The sequence below is a fragment of the Atheta coriaria genome, unplaced genomic scaffold, assembly GCF_025399875.1.
Source record: "Atheta coriaria isolate IRGN ID8LTWV9N9 unplaced genomic scaffold, Caltech_Dcor_3.1 hic_scaffold_7_pilon, whole genome shotgun sequence".
NCBI lineage: Eukaryota > Metazoa > Arthropoda > Insecta > Coleoptera > Staphylinidae > Dalotia > Dalotia coriaria.
The window spans coordinates 1,166,880-1,194,280 of NW_027045449.1; the positions used below are offsets into that span (position 1 = coordinate 1,166,880).

A 27,401-nucleotide genomic window follows, 5' to 3' on the forward strand; every position below is an offset into this window, starting at 1 on the left:
AGTTTTAAAATCATTAAACAATAAAATTCTTGTAATATTGGCCAAGATTATAACAATTTACAAGTTTTTGCGAAGATATTTGATGAGTCACTTATGCATTAATTCTAAACCAGACAGAAAAATATATAAAAATGATTTGTAGAACTTTTAAAAACTACTAAACATAAAACTATTATGATTTATTTATAATTTATAGAAATTGTGTTTTATGTAGTAATTATTTATTTATGTACATAATTCTCCCGCAACATATAATTCTTTTAAATTTGAATGTGTAAAGTAGCGCTACTGGTGGTGGCATTTTGAACTAAAACAAATGCCGCATTACAAAAGTGCAACGCTGTAAATCAATGGAGTTTTATCTGTGCGTCTCGTGCAATGTATGAATTTTTGGTTTCTAAATCAATGAATTCATTTACTACGACACAACTGTAATCATCCAGATTATCTGCTGTTATCCTACACACTGTATCATCAAACAGTGACTTTCCAACCACCGGAAACTATCAAGTAAGTAACTTTAAAATCAAGAGTGATGGCAATAATCACTTAAGAAATGGCGCCGTTTATACATGCATAATTTTGCACCAGGAAGTAAACATGCGCCGGAAAAGTACAAGGGCCGCGGCAAAAGCCTCACCGGAAAAGCCGAAGGAAGAGAAATCACCGAAGAAGACGCGCCGTCATTCAAAGCGCCACAAACCAACCAGCTCCGAGTCTGAATCTGAAGATGAAGTGCTGGCCGCGGGCATCGACACCACCGCTGCGACCGGCGGAGAATTATGGACCGTCACGCAGACCGAACAATCTAATAATGACATCGGCAAGATTAAGATTTGCCTGGCGCGGCCAAGTCCAGCGACACCAGAACGCACCGAACGCGCCAGCAAACGGCTGCGTAATAAACCGGTGGTAAACATGGAGGATTCACCGCCACCAGAGGAGAAGCCAACGCGGCGCACCCGCCGAAGTCGCGGTGGTTCCTCGCCAGTCAAGAAAGAAGAACTAGAACAACCACAACAACAACAACCGCCTGACGCGTGCGATGAGAAGAAGGGTAAAGGTAAGTCTAAAGGTAAACATAAGTCAAAGATTGTTGAACAGGCGGCGCACGCTGTTGATCCTGAACGAACTGAAATGCAAAGTGAACTTTCTGAAAATGTACAGGTGACGGCTCAGTCACCCCAAAACGTTGATATATCTGATGCGGAAATTGTTGATCGCGATTTGAACCGGTGTGAGGACGAGCGCTCGGTTGATACTAACGATGATATTGTTGATGCCTCTAACAATGATTTGTCAAATAACAATGTTGCAAATGATCATCAAAATGATGGCGAGCCTGATGAGCAGAGCAATGATGCTGAACCAGGCAATGGGTACAATGGGGAGGAATGCAACAAACCACTTGGTAAGTTTTTTTTTTTTAATTTTGGTAAGAAAAAAAATCTATTTTATTTAAATTTTTATAGAAATTGAATTAACTTCTACAAAAACAGAAGAAGTGGCAGAGGTTGAAGCAAAAGAAGAAATCAAAGATGAACCACAACCATCAGTCGAAGCTAAAGTGGAGATTAAAGACGAAACAACTTCAACAACTGAAATAAAAGATGAAAATATTGCTAAAGACGAAGCTGTTGATTCGAAAGATTTAGTTGAATCAAAGGATGTTGTCAAAACTGAAGCAGTCAAAGAAGAAATTACACCTTTGCAACTTCAAGCACAAGAAGAAATGAAAACTGAGGATGCAGATATAATAATTGATTTGAAATGTAAACCGGAAGTTTCCAAAATGGATACTTCTGAAATCATAGAAACAGAACATGATACAAAGATTGAAGAAGCTGAAGTTGAAAAAATAGAACCTGCTGAACCAGAATCACCGGAAAAGGAAGATGTTTCAATTAAAAAGTCACCAGAACATGAAACAAGTTATCAAGAAGAAGAAACTTCAATTAAAAAATCCGAAGAACCTGTGGAAGAGGTTAAGCCAGCTGTAATTGAAAAAGAAAAAACACCTGAGCCTGAACCACAACCAGAACCCACACCTACTCCCGAAAAACCATCCCGAAGAAAGCGACGATTCGAAAAAAGTCCGGAAGAAGAACCAGCCATCAAAACAAAGCCCCAACAAGTGGGAAAAGAGAAAGAACCTCAATATGAACAAGAAGAAACTGTTGAGATACAACTGGAAGCCTCATCATTAACACTAACACCCACACCATCACCATCCAAAGTAGAAGTTGAAGTTGAAGAAAAACTTACAACAACACAGCCAGAAACAGAGCCAGAACAACCACAAGAAGAAGATAAAACAAAAGAAAAAGAAGATACACAAAAAGAAGAAATTAAAAAACCTAAATCTAAAGTAATCTGGGAGGAAACAACGCTTCCGAATATTTTACTAGTCACCGCAAGTAAATTATTGGAAATCTATCCAACTTTAACACTCGTTGATGAAAGCAGCGTAAAATTAGAATCTACGCCGCGTGAACGTAGACAACATGAACCAAAACCCAAACCATCGTTGTTAGAACGACGTGTTTCTAAGGAAGAAAAATCTGCAGCTGTTAAATTGGAGCGAGAGGATTCGACGACGTCGATAAGCACTGAAGCGAGTTCGATTGCGTTGAATCGCAAGATTTCCATCGTTGAAGATGAAGCTAGTTCGTTGAAACCACCGCCGAGTCCACCAAAACACGAACGGTCGAGTGTATTGTTTATTACTAATCTTGTAAGGCCGTTTACCGTGAAACAACTGCGTGGTTTACTGGAACGGACGGGGAAAATAGTCGAGGGAGGGTTCTGGACGGATAGGATTAAATCCAAGTGTTATGTTCAGTATGAAACAGAAGAGTAAGTTGATTTTAATGGAAATTAAGTTAATGTGTTGTAAATATTTATGTTTTGTTTTGTTTATAGGGAGGCTGAGGGAACAAGAAACGCAATTCATGGTGTGCTGTGGCCAATTGGCAATGGTAAGAAGTTGATAATTGATTTTGCTACCATCGAAGACTTGGAAACAGCGAAAAATCCACCTGTGATTGCGCCTGCGCCAGTTGCTGTCACAAAATCAGAACCAGAGAAAGAAAATGTAAGCTTTTTTGAATTAAAATTGATTGTTTTGGTGAATTAATAAATATTTTGTGTTTTTAGGGTCCACCTCCAAATAAACCCTCCAATATGGATACCAGTGAAGAAAAAGTAGAAGTACCACCGCAATGGGACGAAAAAGAAACCATACCTCGTGGGCGATCGGCTAGTGTCGATAATAAACGCCGACATTCGCCATCGCGACGATCGCGGACACCTACCGAAGGTATAATATTAATAATTCATAATTTTATCATATTTATTACAATTATTATGTTTTATTTAGTATCTAAGAAGAAACGACGTGAGGAACCAACGCAACAACGCGCCATGGATGACTTGTTCCGCAAAACTGAAGCGATGCCAAGTATTTACTGGCTGGCCCTTCAGCCTGAAGAAGTAATAAGTTAATTTCAAGTTAGGCAACCAACATAACTTAATATTAATATTATTTACAGATTGCACTAAAACAACAACAGCGACTAGAACGAATGGAGGCGCATAAGCGTAAAATGGACGCCCAATCGCGCCCACGTCGTAATAACGATCGTCAGCGTGGCGGTGGTGGCGGCGGCGGCGGAGGTGGAGGACCATACAGACGCAGATATTAACTAGAGTGGTCAGATTTTAGCAGGTTTTACGCTCCCAAATAATTGCAATCGTCTACTAGGCGTGTCCTAAACGAATGAATGATCATGCGAACGTAAATAATTTTTATCCAATCCTAACAAATCCACCCCCACACTCACTCACAAACCCCACATGGAATGCGTGGTGACGTGGATGAATGCGTGCGAGTAAATGACTGTTAATCTTTTTTCTTATAGGGATTATTTCAGCGCGAGCAGTGGCAACTCGTCGAATGACAAACTAGATAACAAAAAAACAAACAAGTTTAACATATTTCACACACGTAATGTTTGAAAATTCTTCTGAGACTTATCTAGGTTTTCATTTTGTAAAAATAACTAATAATACGAAAGCAAGTTTATCTTTGAATACTAAGACCTAGTCATCATCCGGATCGTAATCGTCGTCGTTTTCCTTGTAGTCGTCGTCATCGTCTTCATCTTTATCGATTTTCGGCGGCGGTTTGACGACTTCATTAGCGGATTTCTGATGGAAGACAAAACTGACGCATTTCGCCATGTCCCAGATCTGTTTGAGGACTGTATCCGCAAGATGGCGTTTATCCCACGCATGATACCAATTTGCGAGGTCAGATGTACAATCAGCGCTGTCTTCTGGATTCTTCATCTGGATCTTATTCATGCAGCGCTTACATTTGAGCTTTTCATGTGTATCCGATGCGGTTTCTTCTAATTTGAAGAGATCTTTCAGGTCTGATGCTGTGAAATGACGTAAAGTTTCTTCGTTATTGTCTACAACTGTAGAACTCAACGCTTTTTTATGTGCTTGACGCTGGAAGATCTTTTCTTCAATAGTTCCAGTCTAGAATTATTAAAAATAAGTTTAAATCTATGATTTTTAACATGTATAATGTAATAACTTACTGCTAGGAATCTATAAACGAAGCATGGTTTCTTTTGGCCATCTCTCCAGACCCTGGCCATTGCCTGATCATCATTCGCAGGATTCCAGTCGGGATCAAACATGACCAGGCGATTGGCACCGATTAAATTCAACCCGCAGCCGCCAGCTTTCGAGCTTAACATGAATACCCACTCAGGTGATTCGGGTTTATTGAAACTCTCAACAACTTTAGCCCGCTTTTTGATTGTCATTGATCCGTCGAGTCTTACGTATTGATAACCGCGTTTTCTGCATAATTTCTCGAACATATCGAGTGTCTGTGTGTAGTTTGACACTAATACGATTTTATCCTGATAGTTTGCTTTCATGTTAGCCAGTAAACAGTCTAGCAACATTACTTTACCAGAATATTCCGGGCGGATTTCATTATCGCTTGTTTTAGCCGGTATTAAATCCAGCGCGGTTTCGAATCCTTCAGCTCGTTCTTTGATTTTATCCCAGACGAGATCAGGATGGTTGCATAGTTTTTTTAGACTGGTGATTGCAGCCAGGGTGCTTAAACTGCTGCCTTCCGCGTCTTGTTTTACTGTGCGTTTTACAGCTTCTGAGTTAATGAAGTCTTGATAAATGCGTTTTTGAAGAGGTGTTAATTGACAACAGACGATCATTTCGAATTTGATTGGGAGGTATTTGGTGAGGAGGGCACTTGTACGACGAATGAGGCATTTATTTACCAGAGTTGAGAGTTCTAGGAGGCATTCTTGTGCTTGGTTGCGTTCTAAGTCAGTTGCGCATGCGTCTTGGCCTAAACACAAAAATAATTAGAAAAATTTATCAAAAATATTGATTTTTTAAGAAGTTTCACCTTTTATGATGTAATTTTCGTATTTTTTACGGAATTCCACAGCACTGCCGAGTAATCCTTCATTGACAAAGTGAATCAAGCTGAAATACTCAGTCAAATCGTTTTGAATCGGCGTACCGCTCAATAAAACTCTTCTTTTGCAGTTTAAACCCATCAAAGCTCTAAAAACCACTTAATTTAATTGAATTCTACGTATTTAAATGAAAATACTGCACCTATAAGTTAAATTCTCGCAGTTTTTCAATCTGTGGCCCTCATCGCACATGACAATACCAATTTCACGACTGTGCAAAATCGGTGCGTGCATACGAAAAGTCTCATAAGAAATAATAAGCAACGGAATGCGTCCGACACTTTGCATAAACTGATTCAGATTATTTTTAGCATCTGCTCCACCATCCATGGTATAATGCAGTAATCTACCGCCCAACCACTTGTGAATTTCGTTACTCCAGTTCTTTACAAGTGAACTTGGACAAACTATGATTCCCTTATCACATACTGGTTTACATTCGGGTCCTTGTCTTACTAAAGTCCATAAAAGTGTTATGCATTGCAATGTTTTACCCAGACCCATCTCGTCGGCCATTATACAGCCATGGCAGCCTTCTATTTGTACACCAGTGACGCAGTCGTACATGAATTTGACTCCTTCGCGTTGATGCGGACGTAGAATATTGCCGAGGGTTGGATCTACCACGACGTGGACCAAACGTTTACTAAAATATTGTTATTTTAATGTTTTTATGGCGAAAAATTTAATTTTTTTGGTCTTACGGATCATCTTTCATTTTATCTTGTAGGGAACTCTCTGGAGGTGTGTATAAAACTAAAGCATTTGGAATATTTGGATCAAATAATGGTCGACGGGGTCGGGGTCTTTGCATGCCCAGAGTTTTGCGTGAATTTGTTGGTGTGTAGTTTAACAATGGGCATTTGTAAGGTTCAGATAGTTTCTTCAACACTTCTTCCTAAAAATCAAGCAGAAATAAGTGAATAAAAGAAAATAAATTGAAATAATTAAAATATTTACATAGTTAATAGAGAAAGGCTTCTCCAGATCCAGGATAATTGTTGTTTTAACAGTGTCATCTCCAGAAGTATTTGTTCTTTTGCGTTTTGTGTTTATAATTAATGGAGATTTAAATTGAGCCTGTGGAGAATTGGCAAGTTGTTTTCTTTTGGAGATTTGACTCGGTGCACGACTTCGCAACTGTAATAGTGATAAATTATATCATGGCTTATAAATATTTCATGTTTTATGAGCTTACCATTTCTTAAAATTATAGAAAATAAGTTATTAACAAAATTAATCACTTGTTCTTTGCTGTTTACAATCTAACCTACAAATTGTTGCGCTAAGAAACGCGGCAAGTTTAATACTTTTGAATCAGAAAAATGGTTGGAATACAGTCTAATAACAAGAAAAAATTACTTTTTTATTGTTTAGAATAGGATATTTTGTGTGTTAATTGTGTTTTTGTGCTTTAAAGTGGTTTTTATATCAAAATAATTTGAAATCTATTTGAAATGACTTGTGGATTTGCCTAGCGGCTACCTAGGCAACCAAAAAATCCGCACCAATCAGAAGCGATCATAATATTAGTCGTAAATAATGGCCGCCGGTTCTCACATGTCTTCAATCTCCCCAATTTTTCTCAATTTTCCGCGTGTGCTAACAATTTACTAGTGTTACCGAGAGTGTTTGTACCTTCCACCGGCAATTCCGTAAATATGTGCGCCCCAAGCCGGTGCCCCCGACGCCCACAAACGTTGCTGCTCCATTCATCCGCCCAGAACGCGCCCGCACAATGTCTAAGCAAGTGAAGCGCAAAATAACAGTGAATCTCTCGCCCAAGCAGCAGAAGACGCGCCCCAGTGTCTTCGAACGTCTCGGCACCAAAGCCGGCTCCACACCGAAAGACCTCTGCCCCAATTGGTCCGCAACCGGCACGTGCCCCTATGGCAAGACGTGCAAGCATTCCTCTCAACACACATTAACCAGCCCCTCGAAACGCCTCGCCGCCGACGCGAAACGCAAACACGCAAATGCACCACGCCATCCAGCCGATCCGCACTTCGACGCCGCCAATCTGGACGATGCCGATCCGGACGACCTAGAGCAGCGCCGCTTGGAACTGAAACGCGAACTGGACAAGCAGATGAAGATGGAAAAAGCGCACAAGAAGCTGAAGAAAACCAAAAAGGAAAGCAGTCCCTCATCGGAGAGCTCCAGCAGCTCATCGGAGAGTAGCACCAGCAGCGATGAATCTTCCTCCAGCAGTTCATCTTCAATCGACGCGCGGCGGAAAAAAGTAAAAAAGGTTAAGAAACGCGATAGTTCAAGCAGTTCTGAACGTGAGAACAAAAAACACAAACTCAAAACTCCAAAAAAGCCTAAAATCCAAGGTAAGGTGGAAAAGACTAATAAAAAACTTACAAATAAAGTGAAACCACCCAAACCCCCATCACCCACACCCTCAAAATCCCGGAAATTATCCCAGACACCTCCACCGAAGATAAAAACATTAACACCGGTTAAAAAGATAAAATCCGAGTCGAAATCACCACGTCCCCCGAGTAGAAGTAGTGATAAAAAAGATAAAACAGAAAGAAGAACTCCATCTCCAAAGAAAACCGAAAAAGACAAAGAAAGGGATCGAAAAGACCGTGAACGTGAAAAAGAAAAAGAAAAAGAACGTCTCCGGGATAAAGACAAGAAAAAAGACAAATCACCGAAGCGTGAAGCACGCCCAGCAGTAAAAGACACCAAGAAAAAGGGTTCTCCTGATTCCTCACACTCCAGAGACCGCAAACCATCGCCATCCAGATCAACATCTCGTGCAAACCTGGCGGGGAATCAACGTACACACAAGTCACCGCCGCGGCGGTACGATAAACGCGCGGATTCACGCAGTAAAGACCGCAGGAAGGCTTCCTCCAGAGATAGAGAGCGAGAACGCGACAGGGAACGTGAAAGAAGAGTAGCTAGGGAAGAACGTGAAGCAGCCAGGGAAAAAGAACGAGAAGAAGCATTGGCACGATGTCAGGAAAGACAACGTGAACGTGAACGGTTGAAAAAATTACAGGAGAAAGAAGAAGAAGCACGCAGAGCAAAAGAACGCGCACGGAGAGAAGACCGTGGACTTGATAAACCCACAGGAGATAGAGTAGAACGTCTATTACCTCTTCCACAGGACCGTATCCCGCCTGCGAGGAAGGAATGTCTTGAAAAGGAACGCGCCAGGGATAGAATACGAAGAACACCGGAGAGTACCAGGTCTAGATCGAGGAAATCTCCAGAAAAACCTCTGCATTATGATAGAGGACACGCGTATGATGCTGGTAGAGATCATGAAAGAGGTGATTACCACCTGAGACTTAGAGAAGAACACCGGAGAGATGAAAAAAGGTATGAGCCGGGTTTTGAGCGTGGTAGAGATGATTTAAGATATAGAGAATTGGAGCATGCGCATCATCCACATCCACATCATGGGTATACCGATGAGAGGATAGCTGAATATCCGGATGAAAGACGAAGGAGACCCGAGGTATGGGATGAAAGAGAAGAGTTGGAGCATAGGAGATATAGAGAGGAGTCTAGACCGCCAGTACAAGGTGGGTTGAAGGGTAGAGAATGGCCTGAGAATGAGTATGAACATGAATGGGAGCGAAGGAGGCATTTGGATTGGGAAGGGAGTATGGGGAATAGTAGAGATGGTTGGGGAGAGGTTGCGGTGAGAGAAAGGGATCCTGCTGCTGAGGAGGAATGGAGGCATTATAATAGGAGTATGGATAGTTGGACCACGGATGAACGGAGGAGATGGGAGAGTGAGAATTGGAGGGATAGGGAGAGGGAACCAAGGGAAGGAAGAGTTGAAAGGCCTGAGAGACCTGAAAGGTTGGAGAGGATTGATCGGGATAGAGATAGGGATGGGAATAGGGCGGTTTCTACTGCGAGGAGTACCACATCACAGAGGGAGAGGACAGCGCCACCTGCCGGTAATATTTTATTTAAATTTTTAGTGTTTTAGAGTTTTTTTTTAAATTGTTTTTGATGTGATTTTTAGAACCTAGAAAGGATTTGAAAGCTGATTTACCTGCGAGGATTAGTCTGGATAGAAATGATCGTCCAGAAAGGCAGGAGAGACTTGAACAACGCCCGGAACCAGTTCAAAGTATTATTGAACAACCGCCTGAACCTAAAGCAAGTCCAGAACCTGAAGTTGTTACAACTGTTGTTGCTGTTTCTTCTTCTGATGGAAATAAGAAAGAAGTTGTAAAGAGACCAGCGGAAAGCCCACCGGAGAATGTTACTGATGCTAAGAAGGCTTGTGTTGTTGAGGAACCACTGGCGGATGATCTGAGTGAAATTAGTGATGATGCTGATGAGATTCTGAATCGTGATGAGGTAATTTTGCCGTTATTTTAAATTAATTATCAATTTTTATTATTTTTAATTAATTTTTAGGAGATTATGGAAGCTGTTGAAGAACCTGCACTCCCCGAAACTGATGTTTCTTCAAAAATAAACAAACCAGAAGATACTCATACTCATTCCCAAGAATCTACACATTCATCCACTGCGCATCCAGTTTTACCTTCGCATTCTCACTTACACAACCCGAAATCTCCAGCTACGCCTTCAATCTCCAAGGATTCCATCGATGAAAACATGGGAATGGACTTTGAAGAGATCTCCGAAGACGAATTGGAAGAAACCGCCAGGATGAAAGGATTAGTTGATGCTTTGGGTGTAGATTGGGCTAGTCTTGTCGCCGAATCAAAACCGCCACATAAACAAATCACTTCGGCGAAACGCCGCTGGGAGAGTCATAATGTTCTCATCAATGCAGGAATATCTGTTGAATTATTAGGTAAACAATATGCTATGAAAATATTCCAGGAACATGCTGAAGCACTGCTTAAACCTGCGAATGATGACGAATCAACTGTAAACCCAACAACTGAAGAGGTTAAAGAATCTTCTGAAAATACAACGATTAAAAAAGAAAAAGAAAATGAATCAATTGAGGTTGAAACAAGTGATGAAACACAAACTGCTCAAACAAACGGTGTTGCTGGTCATGTTGATGTGAAAATCGAACCTGAAGAGCAAGTTAATAGTTCAATAGATACAACTGCAACTGCCAGTGATGAAAAATCTGCAGAATCTAAGCCTGTGGAGGTAATCATTCCGCATCCTGTGGCCGCGCTGCAGGTGGTAATGCGTGAGCGCGCCGCGCTTCGAAAATCGCTTTTCACCAGCGCTGGTCCCTACAGTCGGGCGTTATCAGCCCGTCGGGACTTGGCAATTAGGCGTAATTTATGTAAATTGCCCATTAAGGATACGTACGTTGAACCGGCGAAGAGTTATGACGCGGAACTTTTCAAATCCGCCTGTCAACTATTCCTCCAGCGGTGTGCATAGGGACAAAAGAGACAAATTTCACTTTATAAAGTGTGCGTTTAAAATATTAGGTTTACAGTGATAAATCTAATTTTTATATTCAAGAAAAGTGTTTTTATTGTACAAAAATTCGAATTCATGTTTTATTTTAGAGTGACGTTGCAAAATACAGAATAGGCAACTTAATATACACCATTTTTGCTACAACTCTAATTTTGCTTCAAGTATGAAAGTTTAATTTATTATATAATTAATATTATAAACCTTTAGTATAGTTTATAATCTGTTTTATGCGTTTTTTCCGTAGTGGTTTAATGTTATAATTTGTGTTGTAGATGTAGAATGTTTGTAAACAGTGCCAAGGACGAAATTTGACAAGTAATAAGCGCGAGCGCCTCTCGCGGCGTTTCTTGGAAGTATTGACTTCGACGCGCTCCTTGCTCCTGCTGACAGTGCCTCCTGTTCACGACCGCGAGCGTTTGCGTTTTCCCTCAAACTGGCTGGCGCGGTCGCGGTCTGTCATTGCTTGTCATTTCGCGAGTAAAATGGCCAGTGTCGGTTTTCGGTGGCTTGATATATTGGAAAAGGAATTCGACAAGGCCTTTGTAGACTTGGATTTAACCGTCGGTGAGTACACCTCCCCACAAAACCTTTCCAATTCTGCATGTATCGCGACGCCGCTCGCGCGTTTTCCACCTGCGTCAGCGCGAAAATACCCTTGCAGCCCTGCGTGGCGCTGGGAGAACTCAACTAAATAATAAATTAATCAGCCAAAATGACACGAACGCACGCATACGGCATTATTTATTAATTTATTTATACGCGTTGTATTTATGTATGGCTTTGATGATAATGTGGTGGTGCTGGCAGTGTTTGTATTGATGACTTTTTTGCTGCAGGTGAATTGGACTCGGAGGAGCCTGTCATTGTCTACAATGTGCGGCAGAAGCTGTGCACTCTTAGTTCATGCTTCGCTCAGCTGACGCACAAGGCGCAGACGATATTTCAGAATAGTGCAAAAATTGAGGTGAGTTTTTTTTTTATTTCAATGATTATCTTAACCTTAATTACCAGTTGGAGGAGTAACAAAAAAAGTACATAAATATCATTAAATGATGATTGAATTCATAACCTTGATGGGTGTGCGGTTGGAGTGAAGGTTATTGTTTAATTGAAGAGGCTATGATCATTACAACAAAGTATTACTTGATTTCTTTGGAATTTATTAATTATTTTTTATTAGTTTTAAACAGGAACATCCTATTTGAGTCGTGTATAAAAAATTGCCTATTTATAATTGTGCTTCGGCCATTTATAACCTTAAATTTGTCTTTGAAAAAAATATTCTTGCTTATAATTACTAGAAATGAAAATATTTTTCAAAGTTACACAGCTCCGTGATTTAATTTTGAAACATTCAGCCTAGTTACAAGTTAGACTACTTGCCACTTACTTGTAAAGTGGTCTTGTGTAATTTTTCGTAATTTATTCACACATGTTTATTCAAATGTCACGAAAATGTGGTTAAGTGAACACAAACCGACTTGCTTCAACTGATAACACCGGTATGTTTGTGCGTTTACATAAAATGCCGTCTATATAAAACCATTCAGTCAATGCGCTCAAACTAACAGCGTAGTTTGGAAGTTAAATTTAAAGTAATTTACCTACGTATGTCACTGATAGTGCATTCTTGCAATTTATCGACGTGACATACTTAATTACTAGAAGTTGTCAGGTATACAAGTAAAACATACTTTAAAATGAAGTTTTTGTATTTATTTAATTTATATTTTAGTTTATATTTGAATTATATTTTTTGTTTGGATGATAAATGGCGAAAATTAAGAGTACTGAGCATGCGCAGTGTGGTAGATATTAGAGGTAGGACTCCTGGACGACTCAGGCATTTTATACCCGCGGATTACCCGCAAAAAGTGGTAGGGGAAGCTGTGCGGCACATGATTGGCTGCGCGCTTATAGCTGCGCAGGCGCGATGCGAGCGCGACCGCTCAGCAACTTCCCCCACCACTTTTTGCGGATAGTCCAGGAGCCTAACAGGCAACGTCTAGTATTCTTTTGTCTTTTTTTCGGTTGGTTTGATGCAGACTTAAGTAATTTCTTCTTTCTTTCTTAAGTTTCTTCTTTTTAAAGTTCTCAAACACTGTTTCTGTTGTTTTAAGTCATTAGTCAAATACCTTCTCCACCTTTACCATTACCTCTTCTTGTATTTGTGTTTGTTTTACAAACGACGTTTCCACAGTTGATTGAAATATCGAAAATTCCCCGGCATTCGTTAGCCTAAATCGTAGCTGAGATAGCTGAGATTGTTTTGGCAAATAAATTAGGCAAATTCCGCGCGAAATCAGCATTGCAAATTGCATCAAGTTATGTAGGTCGGGATAGGCGCGGAAGACGAACGCGACCACACATACAACAGGCGCGCGCGCCCGCGCGATCAATGCGTGCTTCGGCTAATCGAATAAGCAAAACGCGTCGAATAACACGCGCTCGGACATGGGGATGAACAACAAAACGGCCAGAGGGCATGCACGTAAACGTGCAGCGTTCGCATCATCATTTTCATGCGCATTGTCCGCGGTTTATTATGCGATTCAATTCGCAATACACAATACAAATTGTGTAATGCGAATTATATGAACCTTTAGGTAAATTTCTGTTATTTTTTTATAAATTTTTTAAATTTATGACCATCAACACACGCTATCATTTCTAAAACATCATTTTGATAATTAGCGGTAATTTTATCTCGAATTTATTATTGCGCAAAGCACTCACGTTTTCACTCTCGTGTGCGTGTGTGGTGCTATTCTTGTTCACTCTCTCGGTTTGCCGCACGTAATAAAGTTTATTACTTTTGTGGCACACTCGTGCTGCATAATAAAAGCGAAAAGAATAAACATACAAATATGTTTGTGATATCCAGTAGTACTAGAAGTACGAGTAGGAATATCGAACGAAGGTAAAAAGCAAAGAAAGAAAAAACGAAACTTTTGCACCGCAAAGAGAGTCGTAGGTCATAATCGCGAGGAAAGCGTGATGCCTGCCATTTCCATTATTTGTTACTTCTTTCCCGTGTTGCCAGAGGTGACAAATCACGTGGACTTCGAATGCTTTCATAAGCATAAGTGTAGAAAGGTTATGTGTGCAGGTTATTTGTGCATGTAGAGTTGGTTGCCGGTATATAAAAATAAAATAAAATAAAATATAAATCTGGAAATGGCGTGCGGAAAACTGTGAGGAAGCGTGAAAATACTTGCAAATATATAATTTTAAGATAATAAAACATTGACAGCTTTGAATGTTTTTTTTTTGTTTTTTTTTTTGGAAAAATAAGTGTTTTGATGGTTTAATCGTCAAATTGATAAGATTTATTGGCGTGCAGGTAGCTTTGACGAGATTACATAAATTAATCTATAGGTATTCATTCGTATGATGATAACTGTCATGAAAAATCCCCGAAATCATAAACGGCTGTATCTCTGGGTTTAATGTAGGTATTTATCTGGCTGATATGTTACGGCGCGCAGGATTCGTTTCCCTTTTGATCGATTTCCTATTGTCGAACAAACAATTGCAACCTGAGCGCGATCTAAAAATAGATTACATGTTTTCGAATTTGCGAGCAACTAACGAGCGAAATTAGTATCAACACGTTGCCGAAATATTTTTCACATTTGCATCATTACTTAATTTAGTAATAATTATTTTAGAAAAAATAAGCAAAAATGGTTGTTTGTAAAGTAGGTTTACGATCGAGATGTTTACGTGATAACGTCTTATTGGTAATATAAGTTTTTTTTGTTGCAATTGTTGTAACACTTCACTTGCACTTCACATTTTGTTTTACTGTTAAACATTCAACGAAAACTTAACCGCACGAGAAAATCTCCATTCGTTTGTATGCCGCTAGAGTGAGAGAGACGGAAGATCGGTCAACTCACTCGAACGCTATGCCTGCCTCCGCTCGTGTGGATTTCACGGAATGACTGGCAGCGCTCGAGATGAGAAGGGAGATCGGTCCGTCTTTCTCTCGTTATAACGAGAGGGGGGTATACCTGCGATCGGCCTCGAGAGGCCTCGTGACACAGTTTCTGAACATGTCACCCGAAAACGATTTTAAAGACGTTATCACGTCAATAATAAATATTGAGATTTTACGTGGATTAGCATCTGTTTAATCTTTATAAGTTGGTTATAAACTCAATTACTCTTATAAAAATGCCGGTAAATATTTCCTGAAGTCTAAATATGATTTTGTAGTAACACAACGTGCACCACAACAAATTACCTGAAAAATCGTGCTTAAGTTATAGAAATTTGCATTGCAATTTGTAGGGATGTTGGGTTGCATAATTACAACAATATTTCAAATGTTAGCATCGATGTCATGTCTTTGAAAAAATATTCTAGCTCAGAATTGCACGAAATGAAAATATTTTTCGTCGTTACACAGAAAAAATTAATATAAAGCAAACAAATTGCACAAATTTGTTGTTAAAATGAACCTATAGTACACATAAATATTATTTATGCCTTTATCAATAATAATATATTAATAATTAATAATCTTACAATGCGAACCGACATCTTAATCAATTCGTAGCCTGCTAATAATAATACTTTTCCATTCATTACTAATTATTCATTCAACTCTGTTATTTACAATCGTCATGCAACGGGACCTCAATATAATAATTACTCTGCATGATGCCTACAACTAGCTGCCTACAATCGTATACAATTAAAAATTAAACGCGATCAATCAAAGCGCGCGTCGTGATCGTGCATAATTAGAATTAGGTTGTGCTTGAATGGTTTTGACCCTAAAACCAGACACAAACACAACCATTTCGCGTGTTTTTCACTTTAAATATACCCAAACACGCAGGAAAATTATCCTTCACGTGCTAATTTTCATCTTTTTACATTTTACGTAAGTGTAGTTTGATTACCCGTCGAGTTATGCGCGTTATCCACGCGCAAATCAATGACAAATTGTTCATTCACGTCATCAGACACAGGCACTGCTGGAGTTATCACGTCATTCGTACAATTTTCCAGTTGTTTTTGCAGGGTTTGAATAGAATCCGAACCAGGTGAAATCTCTGGACAAATTGTGCAGTTGACATTCGTGCGCACGTCCAACAACCCGGACGTGCAATTAACGCTTTTAATTTCCTCAAATATTATCGGATTACCACCATCATCAGCACTATCTACACTTGAATTGGTTTGAGTGTTGGTATTGGTGCTGATGTTAGTATTGCTACTGTTATTATTACCGAAAACTTGTAATATAGCTGCATCCAGATCCTTATCAAGCCGCGCGTTGAGTTGTACAGCCATCGCGTCATCAATCTTCCCACTTATGTTACGTAGCTGCTCGCCGATTATCTTAATATTATTTTTATCGATCGGCTGACTGCGCGAAAATTCGCTGACGAGCGCGCGTAGATCGTCCAGCAGCTGAACTTGCACTTGACTTTCGTTTGCCATCAGGAGGTCACTGCGCAGATCCTGAAATAATATTCAATATTATTTTTGGGAATTATTGGTTATACAACAGAAAAAATTAGTTTTTTTTAGTTTTTAGAGTTTACGGAATCACTCAGTATATAATTATTTACTTGCATTATCTGACTTAAGTCAAATTGTAACACCGCAGAGGGAAAAATTTTAAAAAATGTGAAAAATTGATAAATTATTAAATATTTGCATGAAATTTGAAGAAAAAAATTAAAAATTGATAAAAACAAATAGATTTTAAATAAGTGAAGAGATAAAAATAGTTAAAAATTGCAAATAAGTCACGTGATGAGGGAAAAATGACTTTTTCTTATTAAATAATGAAAAATTTGAATATTTATGGACAAAAACATTTTTTTTTCTCCAAAAATTAAAAAAAAAATCTCAAAGATATCAAAATTTTCAATAATAGAAGAAAAATTCTTCACCTTTATCATTTTGATGATGTTCCCCTCGGCGTTTGTAATCTGCATGGTAAGATTATCCTTGTGCTCCTTGGATTTCTGCAGCAGAACGGCCATGTTGTGTGACGTCGTGAAGAGGCTGCGTCGGACGCTCGTGTCGTGACTCTTGATTAGCTGCTCTATATTCTGAATGTCTTTTATTTCGACTGCTGACCTTGATGCAGCAAAAAAAAAAGAGAATATCCAATCAAGGTCAAGGATACATTACACATCACGAAAGCGGAAGTTGTCTTTTTAACAATTAATTAATTAACTGCATCACCACTTGCATAATATGCATAATATTCATATTAATGCATGTAATATATGTATCATCATCATTTTAAATAATAATGGGAAAATATTTATTATTATTGAGATGATTACGCATGATTATAACTACTCACTCCTTTTGGAACACGTCGATTATCTTCTCGAGGATCTCGCTGATCTTGGCCTCCAGCTGCGGCTCGTCGCTCTGGATGCGATGGCAGCTGTCGGCGAAGACGGTCTGTTGCTCCATCAGCGCGTCAAAGTGCGCGTCTATTTTGCGGCTGACGTTTGTCAATTGTTGGCTGAGTTGCAGCTCGCCATCAGCGCCCGTGCTTGCTAAAATAGATTTTTATTGAAATCATTTCATCATCTCATCATATTACTAGTTTTACCTAGCTGTGTCTTGCCGCCTAAACGTCCGACCATCACAACTAAATTTCGCATCGTATTCTGCTGTTCGTAACGCGTCGCATTCACAATCGATTCCAGGTTATTCAAGCTTCCTAATAGATCTTTGGGGGGAAGTTTCGACTGGAAAATAAGTTTAAGTATTGACTGCCTTTCAAACTGATGAAAAACAAAACGTTTTTCGGTGGTTTTTCGCTGGTTTTTACCTCTTGTGTAAACTTTACGTGCATAACTTGCGTGACGTTGGCGAGCGTGCTTTTCATCTCGTCGAGCACGTCAAACACTTCGGCGACCTCCTCTTCGACCTCCCCGCGCCGATTGGAGTTTTCCTCCAAGTGCTCGAACTTTTTCCCAATGGCGTCGAGTTTTTCCTGTTGGCATATTTAAACCCCGCATGATTGTGCATTCCGACGATATTTTAGCAAACTTTCGACACTTCTTTTTTTTTGCTTCGAGAAACTTTGTTTTACCGTGATTTTCCGTTCTGCCGCGTCGATTTTCATCTCGATGTGGAACATTTTGTTGTGCACGCGTTCATAGACAGCGTCAATCTTCCGCAATAAAATATCCTGCGCCAGATCGTCCTTAAAGTACTGCACGGACATGTTGGCTTCGATTTTTTCAAATCTAGCGGATAATATCGCCTCAAACCGCTCGATTCTTCCCTCGATGGCTTCCAATTTGCGCATGTGTTGATCCACGGCGCTTGCATGCCGATACGTTGAAGATTTATCCAAGTTTCGCAAACGCTCATCGATGGAATTCAATAACGTTTGCGTATTCTGCTCGTGGGGAAACATTTTAATTAGTAAACTTTAGTAGGTTTGGTGGAAGTAATGTCGGTGTAAATATCTTACTTGTTGGTTGGTGAAACTTCGCGATGTGTAGGCGTGAATGAGCCCCACACAGAGCAAGAGTTGCCAAAGACTAGTCGTGCGCATCTTTGTCGAAGAGATAATTTCTTGTTTTCCGAGCCAGAGATGTGCGCTGCTCTACAGCGCGCCGCTGTAAACATTAAACTAATAGTAAACTTGTGAATGCGCGTCCCGTGCAAGCGCTTTTGTGGATAACTTGTGTGTGTGTGTCGGCGCGCGTGTCGCCGACGGCAAAACTTTGCTCTTCCTCGCAGCGATGCGCCGCGTTTCGTGTTTATAAATGCATCCGACTACTACTTACTGCCCAATGGTCAGCGCGGCGACAACGGCGAGCGTTATTCGCGATTGCGAGCGCGTAATTTCTCGCAGGAATGGGAATTCCACGCATTGCGAGAGCCAAAATATCTTTCATGTGTTGGTATATGATATGAATGAAGAGAAAATGTTGGAATATCTTTTAAGTGCGCTTGCCTGCTTGCTTGCGTTTCGGGAAGTTGGCGTCTAGGCGCGCAGAGTCAATATTAAACTGGTGATATCAAGCGCCCGCAGCTACCGATAATAATACGCTCTACTCATCGCGCCGTGTGTAAACATCCCCTGTGGAATAACTTTGGCTGCACAGAACAAACAAGTAGTACTTATGTGCTACGTATCTCTTGATCTTATTCTTCTCGTATTACACCTAACTGCGTTGGTGTATAATAAGTTGCCTACTCATGCTTTTAATTCAAACACTTTTAACCTACTTTTTTAATGTAAAAATTCGTAATTTTGATTAATTTATGATTTAATGTAGATATTTGGCGAAATTTTTATCATTTGCTTGCTCTGTGTGGTCGGTAAGTCAACAATCAACAAGTTATCGCGTTATTATTGATTCGCATTATGCGTTTCTCGGAATTACGCTCGCGAGTTTTGATTTATCGCACGAATGTTGTCCGCAATCGCAAGGTTACTAAATTTAGCCACAAATTCTGTCTGCGCTTCAAAGATAACAATTATTTTTATATTAATTTACTACTCTACAATATTTTAAATAAATATGGAAATCCCAATTTTGTGTTTGCAGGCTGAATTGATACACATGCGCGCTGAATTGGTGGATTCAAAGGCGAAGCGTGAGATTCTGGAACAGGAGCTGCACAATCTTCTGCTGCAATTGCACTCGACGCAACTGTCGAAAATTCCCAAAGCAAATGGCACATTCAAACCGGACCCGGCCAATTTCAAGCCCGATGTTAATAACATTAAGCAAAACTGGATGATGAGATAAAGAAGAGTCCTAGTCACATTGTGAGCATAAAGAATTGCGGCGATGATGTTGAATTCAAGGCGGATTTAATGGAACTCAAGCAGTTGCGCTGTGAGAATCGCCAACTGCAAGAGGAGAATATTGCGCTGCGGAATCAATCGCTAGCGCTTAATAGTGAAGTCTACGGTGCGAAATTAGCGGCGAAATATTTGGATAAAGAGCTTGCTGGGCGAATACAACAGTTACAACTTTTAGGTTGGTGTTTAACGGCGCTTTATTGTTGTATTTTTATTGTTTTACGGTTTTAGGAAGAGAAATGCGTGGAGACGTGCGTGATAAACTATGGCGTCAGCTGGAGTCGGAGATTCTGCTACAGAGACACAAGACTGTGGTGCGTGAATGCCGCCGGAATAGTATCCTTAATGGCAGCGACAAGTCTTCGACGGCGAAGCGTGACCTGCCTGTGCCTACGCTCACTGAGCACTTTGGCGACGTGCGGACAGTTGTAGTCAAGCGGAAACCCAGCCAAGGATTAGGTATTAGTATAACTGTAAGTATACACACACATTTTGATATATAGGCAACCAGTTATACGTGTAACATCTAAAGGGTGGACGTGAGCATGGTGTACCTATACTAATATCCGAATTGGAATCGAATGGACCGGCTGCATTATCCGGCGAGTTGTACATTGGCGACGCCATTTTATCTGTCAACGAGAAAGACCTACGACAAGCATGCCACAAGGAAGCTGTTGATATTCTCAAGCAAAATTGTGAGGAGTGTCGCTTACAGGTTCAGTATATTGCCGCTGATGACAGCGACAATTCCCTGGAAGAAGATGGATTCCATTTTCGGTATTTACTGCGCACGCGCATGAAAGCGTGTTGGATATAGGTTATTTTTGCGTTTGTTTTGTAGTTTCTTTGACAACAATGTGTGTGATCCGAACGACGACAACAGTATAAACAGCCGGAATAATTTCAACACGCCGACGGCGCCGCGCACGCCCGAATCCGTCTCTTATCAGAGCGGGTGAGTGTGATGTCTCTTGCCATTCCGTTCTCTCACCAGCCCGCCCATCGGGGACGCACGCCGCATGTGATTTTTGAAAACCGTAGCTGTGTGTAATTTAATTTGATTTGTTCGTCAGGCGATTCGACGCGTTTTTTGCGATTGATGAATGATGAATGTATATGATTTATGCGTTGACGCAGCAGACACCTCTAGTGGCTGGCCACTTTGAAAACATTACACTTGTTTTACAATGTATGTATTATATTTAGAGCTTTATCTTACGTTATATATTTGAATAATGTACGGACGTCTTTTAAAGAAATACTTTTGAAAGTTATGCGCACTGCTTTTTATCAGAATGTTCTTTGATTCGCACTTGTTGGTAGATGGTTTTTATCATTTTGAAAAACACCATACAATGACGCAAGTGGAAAGAGCAGGCAACCAAGTATACACGTGCGTCATTGGTGTGTGATTGGCAGTGTTTTTTGCAAGATTTTTATCGTAGAAGTTTTAGATGGAGATTGTTTTTGATGCATTGAGGGTGATTTGTAGCACTACCTCGAGACTAAACGACTTCCTCACCAGCGGGGACCCTGTGAAACCATACCACGTGTCGCCGGAGATTCAGAAAGTCATCGATTCATTGCAAACCAAGGATGTGTACAACTTCTCTGCGCATCTTACGACGATTTCCAATATGGCGAATAATCAACCCAGCACGCCTAATAATAACGCTAAGGATTTTCTCACCGGTGACGATGTGCACTTTCTCAACATGACTATTAACAACGATATTAACCGAAACGATGCGGTGACTAACGATCTTATTCTGCTGGACAATCAGCGCACTGCTACCAGTAATCCAGACAACTTTAACTGTTCAACAAACTCGCTCAATTCGGAAAATCTATCTTCACCGATGCAGACCAGCACAGATATGTTCATGGACTCTGAGGTATTATCCACAGACATGGCAAGTAATGATTCGCACTCTCCGAAGACAAACGATGTGAATATTAAGAAATTCGAGGCGATTTACGGCTCTAATGAGACATTTTCCAACACAAAAAGTGATCAAAGCTTGTTGAATTCAAGCTGCGAGAGTTCCCCAGTTCATAAATCTAGTCGCGACTATAAAAAGACAAAGAAATTCAAATCGAAGAAATATTTCGGAGTTAAAACTCTGCAGAGTATTTTTAACAAACACGATGGTTATTCGGATATTTCAAGCAATGCTTCGGACTGCCCCGATGATGAACGATCAGAACCTGCGAAAATCACCGAAGTAAAAGTTGCAGACACACCGAAACCGGAAGTTTCTGTTCAGAATACAAATGACACGCCTAATTTGACAGAAAACACTTCTCCGACTTCTGCAAATCAAGCAGAAACACCTTCCGATACGACTACTTATAAATATCGTACGATATTAACCGAAACAAGTCCGCAATTCGAGGAGAATATTCATTCTTTCCTATCGGAGATCTTCATGAAGAACTTTCAAACACCCGACACGCCTGAAACGACCGCCACGACGAGTAAAATGGGAACTAAGAGGTATTTACGCGTTGGTAAAGCATTGCGATTGTGTTCTAATGAAGATAATGTTGCTGCGCTCAATGATTACGAGCAGCGCCGCGAGAAACTACTCGCTAGGTATGTGTACAACTCTAATTCGCTGAGTGCTGATGGCGAGGGTAATCCGGATTTCGGTACGCCTGTTTAGTTGATTAAAGGCGAGGGAAACGTCATTAGATTATAGATTTCGCACTAATTACATAAATGGTTCATGCATTTGTAAACCAGGCCATTTTTTGGTTTACATTATAGGTTAGGAACGTATTTCTGTTGTGTCGTTTAAAAATGAAGTAATTTTTGAAGTTATATTGATGTTTTTTGTGTTAAAAACATAAAATTTTGTTTTCTAAAGATTAAAAAATGCATGAATCAACATAAAACGATAAAAATTGCACAAAACTAACACAAATCTATATCAAAGTCGTGAAATATTAGAGAAAAATCAAGCAAACAAGCATGAGAAATTAATTTTCTTCTTCGGAGCAGAATAGAAAGATATTTATTTTTATAATTTCCGCAATGCAGGGTGCAGAATACCTCTGTAGACTTGAAGAGACGTAGCGTTTATTTTTGGAATACGAATGTGAACATAAAAGTAGACCCGACCCTGTATAGTAAAAACCCAACACAACAAGAAATTTGTACATACATTTATATTTTGACAAGTGAAACCTAAAAAAAAACGTAGTGTTTTGTGTTCGAGATGTCGACTTTTTCAAAGATGATTGCGAACTGTTTGCTCCAATAACTAAGCAATTTAATACCTAGTCACGCATTACATTACATTATTCTCTCTTCCATTTAAATTTTAATAATATAAAGTATAAAATGTATAAGATTTAGAAATGCAACAGTTGATGCAGGCGGTGATGAAACAAATGAAACTCATCCGTAGACGATACTCGCATACAATATACACACACAAACAATGAAAATGCCTTGATTGTAAAAAGCAGCAGCATAAAAAAGAAAAACCGGTAGCAAAAGTCGCAAGTCGAGTGTCGTACCAGACGACAACTAGTAGCTTTTTTATTCTATCAACCAGAGGAAGAAGAATCAGCTTTTAACCTTAGATGTGAGTGCATTTGTTGATGATTGATGCGCAAGTGTTACGAAAGTTGCCGGCGACTAGCGCCTTCCCCCCTCTCTCGTAAATAACATAACCTCTAGTGTCTCATAGATCTCGTTTACGTGTTGAATGTGTGTAATAATAAATTCTAGGAGAGTATTCGGGCCTCGCTCAAGTGATTCACACAAAAAAGGCCTACGTTTTACTTACTAGGTGGTGGTGGGTGGTGGGAGGAGTTGTGGACGCTTTTTTGATCAGAAACTTTGTAAATTGTTTATTACGATATACGAATACAGTACATAACAATGACATTACTAAAGAAGACAGATATCTGCGTGTTTTTTCAGACACACACGCTTTTTTAAATGCGCGTGAGCAATTCAATTCAATCGACGATAGTGCAAGACAGAAGTCGTACATATTTGATGTTTTAATATGATCTTTGGGATTTACACGTAGCCGCCACGTACTAATATTAATTGAAATGCTATCGTTATTGAAATTTATACAATATTGAATAGACCTATACTGTTATCGTTATTAAACATATCTGTGAGCAGTAATAAACTATCATATTGCTATGATTATTGTGTTTTTACTGCGTATGTTTAGTTTTTATCAGGTTTTATATTTTAAACACTCGGTTTATCAGTTTTTGTATGGTCCTGTAGAGTAAGTGGTGTATACGTGGTTGCCTACGTTGCACCTCTATAACCTGAACTTAATTTCACATGAATAAAATTCTTCTTGGTAAAAATGTTAAAAAATAAATCAAAAATACTTTTAAATAATTTAAGAACATACAGCAACAATGCCTCAACCACTAAGGTATATATTTTATACTTAATTTAATAAAACAACAACTTATTTAGTGCTTTTGTAGAAGATATATCCTCAAAGAATATTTTCTGGTATCCAACCAACTGGTTCAGTTCACATTGGAAATTATTTAGGAGCTATTACCAACTGGTTAAAATATCAAAACCAAGGAGATGATATTATGCTATCTGTTGTTGACTTGCATTCAATTACACTACCTCAGGTGACTTATTTTAATCAAAAAATCAATTAAATATTTATTTTTTAATTGTAGAACCCCAAAGATCTTTCTAAAAACATTTTAACAATGACAGCAACATTGCTTGCTTGTGGAATTGATCCAGAGAAATCCATTCTGTTTCAACAGTCACATGTTCCTCAACATACTGAATTATGTTGGCAATTGGGTTGCATTTGTACGATGGCTAGACTGGCACATTTACCTCAGTATAAAGAAAAGTCCGAAAATTTAAAAGATATACCTTTGGGTTTGTTTGTTTATCCTGTATTACAAGCAGCTGATATTTTACTTTATAAGTAAGTATTTTTACTTATTTTTAATTGAATTTTAATTTTATTTAATTTAGGAGTACACATGTTCCTGTTGGTGAAGATCAAATCCAACAAATTCAATTAGCGCAAGAATTAGCGCGTATGTTCAACAATCACTTTGGTGAGACGTTTCCCATACCGCATTCAATCGTCTCTTCATCTCTCAATAGCAGATTGAAGAGTTTACGCAACCCAGACAAGAAAATGTCGAAATCCGAACCGGATGCAAAGAGTCGCATCACTTTACTGGACACCGATGATGAAATTCGCAACAAATTCAAGAAAGCCGTCACTGATTTTACTTCTACTATTTCGTATGATCCGGAAAAACGTCCGGGTGTTTCGAATTTAGTTGCTATACATTCAGAATTAACAGGAAAGTCTATTGAGGAAATTGTTGCAGATGCTAAGCATTTAGATACTTTAGGGTATAAATTATTAGTTGGGGAAGAAGTAGCAGCGCGTATTAGGCCTATACGTGAGAAAATTATAGATTATTCATCAGATCCACTTTATATTATGGATGTTTTGAAGACTGGAGCTGAAAAAGCTTCGGAAATCGCCGAGAGAACTGCGAAAGAAGTCAGGAGAAAGATGGGATTTAATATTGACGTGAAGAAGAAGAAGAGCAAAAAAGTCGCCGCGCAGTAATTAATAGTTATTATTCTAATAAATGTTGAAGAAAGCAAGAAAGATTTCGTTTGATATCGAATAAATTAAGCTTCGCTTTACTACGCATGTGCAGTATTGTAACAAGTGGCGCCCTCACTCGCTTTCACGCTGTTGTGGTAACTGACAGAACGGAAACTCGTTCATTGCGTCCGTAGATTTCGTCTTGGTGAGTTCTCCACGTCAAATATTCCGACAATTGCAAATAAATCTTCAAATATCTTTGCAATCCTACATTTTAATCAAGTTTTTTGTTGATATTTGTGTTAAATATGTTTACAATTATCAGTTTTTACTGGTATCTTGTTGTGTATTTGAACGTTATCTAAACTAGAAAGCTTGCGGTTATTTGAAGGTTATGCATATCTTGTGTTTTGATTGTGATATTCATTGGAGTTTGTTTTTCAGTTCCTTAAATTCAATAACGAGTCCCTACGCTCACCAAGATGGGTAGGGAGGACAAGGCAACCTGGAAGTCTAACTACTTCAGCAAACTCATTGTAAGTTTTAATTTTAATTTATCATAAGTTTGAAATTAGTTCACTCTTTCATGATGATTATTTTTCGTCTCTTAATGGGCTCCATACCACGCTAGAGCTAGAAATAGCTGAACCCACTAGTGTGAGGAGTTTGTCTGTGGACAAATTTTTCTGAAATTTCACATTTATTACTTCATTTGAGTGAATTTTTTACTCTATCTACTTGAATACTTATTTTTATTGTTGTTTTTAGCAACTTCTTGAAGATTACCCCAAGTGTTTCGTTGTGGGCGCTGACAATGTCGGTTCGAAGCAAATGCAGCAGATCCGCATGTCCCTTCGAGGTAGCGCCGTCGTACTCATGGGTAAAAACACCATGATGCGCAAGGCCATCAAGGGACATCTGGAGCGCAACAACTCCCTGGAGAAGTTGCTCCCGCACATCAAGGGAAACGTCGGTTTCGTCTTCACCCGCGGCGATCTCGTCGAGGTGCGCGACAAGCTGATCGAGAACAAAGTCCGTGCTCCGGCTCGTCCGGGTGCGATCGCCCCTCTGTCCGTCATCATCCCGGCACAGAACACCGGTCTAGGTCCGGAGAAAACCTCTTTCTTCCAGGCTCTGTCCATCCCGACCAAGATTTCCAAGGGTACAATTGAAATCATCAACGATGTGCACATCTTGAAGCCTGGCGACAAGGTGGGCGCTTCCGAAGCTACCCTCTTGAACATGTTGAACATCTCTCCGTTCTCGTACGGTCTGCTCGTCGAGCAGGTCTACGACTCTGGCACCATCTTCGCGCCAGAAATCCTGGACATCAAGCCTGAAGATCTGAGGGCTAAGTTCATGGCTGGTGTTGCCAACTTGGCTTCGGTTTGTTTGAGTATTAACTACCCAACTGCCGCTTCAGCACCGCACAGCATTGCCAACGGTTTCAAGAACTTGTTGGCTATTGCTGCTGTTACTGATGTTGAGTTCAAGGAAGCAGAGACCATCAAGGAGTACATTAAGGATCCTAGCAAGTTCGCGGCTGCCGCTCCGGCTGCGTCCGCACCTGCTGCTTCTGCTGCTCCTGCTAAGAAGGAGGAGAAGAAGGAAGAATCCGAGGAAGAGGATGACGACATGGGCTTCGGCTTGTTCGACTAAACTCTGAGCGCTGCTTTGCAGACGACCAGACTGTCACAATGTCAACAGTAACATGAAAGTAAACTTCAAAGTTGAAGAAAGTAATTTATTTAACAACACAAACAAACAATTCATCCTTATCCTGTAAGTTATTAACTTAATTTTTAATTCCGCATTAAATATTTACAATTCTTATGCTTTGATGCAAAAGTCGCGAGTTTATAAGTTATTTTTCGAAAATTTTGTTTATGCTGTCATAATTTAACTTTCAAATTGTGTTAGGGGACTTCGGTCATCAATCGTGTATTTCCGTATTCACGATTTGTGTATTTGACATAAACGGAAATGCGCATGTCTTCCTCTTTGGCATCGACTACCGAAGGTCGTGCACGTTTCTCTTATTTCATTGCAACAAATCGTAAAAATATT

The 27,401-nt window shown here is 39.7% G+C and overlaps 6 protein-coding genes across 6 annotated transcripts; 4 read left to right on the top strand and 2 right to left on the bottom strand.

The window, feature by feature from the left end:
- Positions 1-314: 314 nt before the first annotated feature.
- Positions 315-11,075, top strand: LOC135795396 (microtubule-associated protein futsch-like). The gene is made up of 10 exons (XM_065307074.1): positions 315-510; positions 592-1,411; positions 1,473-2,856; positions 2,923-3,094; positions 3,157-3,319; positions 3,380-3,492; positions 3,552-3,698; positions 7,135-9,454; positions 9,523-9,863; positions 9,924-11,075. Exons 2-10 carry the CDS (start codon positions 601-603, stop codon positions 10,881-10,883), a joined length of 6,411 nt encoding a protein of 2,136 aa, XP_065163146.1. The 5' UTR covers positions 315-510; positions 592-600; the 3' UTR covers positions 10,884-11,075.
- On the bottom strand, positions 3,988-6,906 carry okr (DNA repair and recombination protein RAD54-like okr). Its single transcript, XM_065308902.1, has 8 exons — positions 6,888-6,906; positions 6,724-6,810; positions 6,486-6,665; positions 6,230-6,423; positions 5,668-6,171; positions 5,453-5,613; positions 4,608-5,392; positions 3,988-4,545 (listed from the first exon to the last, which is right to left on the bottom strand). Exons 2-8 carry the CDS (start codon positions 6,724-6,726, stop codon positions 4,102-4,104), a joined length of 2,271 nt encoding a protein of 756 aa, XP_065164974.1. The 5' UTR covers positions 6,727-6,810; positions 6,888-6,906; the 3' UTR covers positions 3,988-4,101.
- Positions 11,076-11,283: 208 nt separating the features above from the next.
- LOC135796759 (uncharacterized) lies at positions 11,284-23,914 on the top strand. The gene is given in 8 exon segments (XM_065308900.1): positions 11,284-11,489; positions 11,762-11,889; positions 19,481-19,661; positions 19,664-19,918; positions 19,972-20,213; positions 20,273-20,520; positions 20,585-20,698; positions 21,236-23,914. Coding segments are annotated over 8 exon segments (2,424 nt in total). The 5' UTR covers positions 11,284-11,407; the 3' UTR covers positions 22,410-23,914.
- LOC135795937 (uncharacterized) lies at positions 15,398-18,761 on the bottom strand. The gene is made up of 7 exons (XM_065307762.1): positions 18,394-18,761; positions 18,007-18,318; positions 17,743-17,907; positions 17,521-17,659; positions 17,263-17,464; positions 16,841-17,030; positions 15,398-16,403 (listed from the first exon to the last, which is right to left on the bottom strand). Exons 1-7 carry the CDS (start codon positions 18,475-18,477, stop codon positions 15,816-15,818), a joined length of 1,680 nt encoding a protein of 559 aa, XP_065163834.1. The 5' UTR covers positions 18,478-18,761; the 3' UTR covers positions 15,398-15,815.
- An 84-nt stretch (positions 23,915-23,998) lies between the features above and the next one.
- On the top strand, positions 23,999-25,439 carry TrpRS-m (Tryptophanyl-tRNA synthetase, mitochondrial). Its single transcript, XM_065308904.1, has 4 exons — positions 23,999-24,158; positions 24,214-24,372; positions 24,424-24,686; positions 24,737-25,439. Exons 1-4 carry the CDS (start codon positions 24,087-24,089, stop codon positions 25,350-25,352), a joined length of 1,110 nt encoding a protein of 369 aa, XP_065164976.1. The 5' UTR covers positions 23,999-24,086; the 3' UTR covers positions 25,353-25,439.
- On the top strand, positions 25,419-27,073 carry RpLP0 (ribosomal protein LP0). The gene is made up of 3 exons (XM_065308905.1): positions 25,419-25,539; positions 25,779-25,870; positions 26,103-27,073. The coding sequence occupies exons 2-3, from the start codon at positions 25,817-25,819 to the stop codon at positions 26,991-26,993; spliced, it is 945 nt and encodes a 314-aa protein (XP_065164977.1). The 5' UTR covers positions 25,419-25,539; positions 25,779-25,816; the 3' UTR covers positions 26,994-27,073.
- The last annotated feature ends 328 nt before the right edge of the window (positions 27,074-27,401 follow it).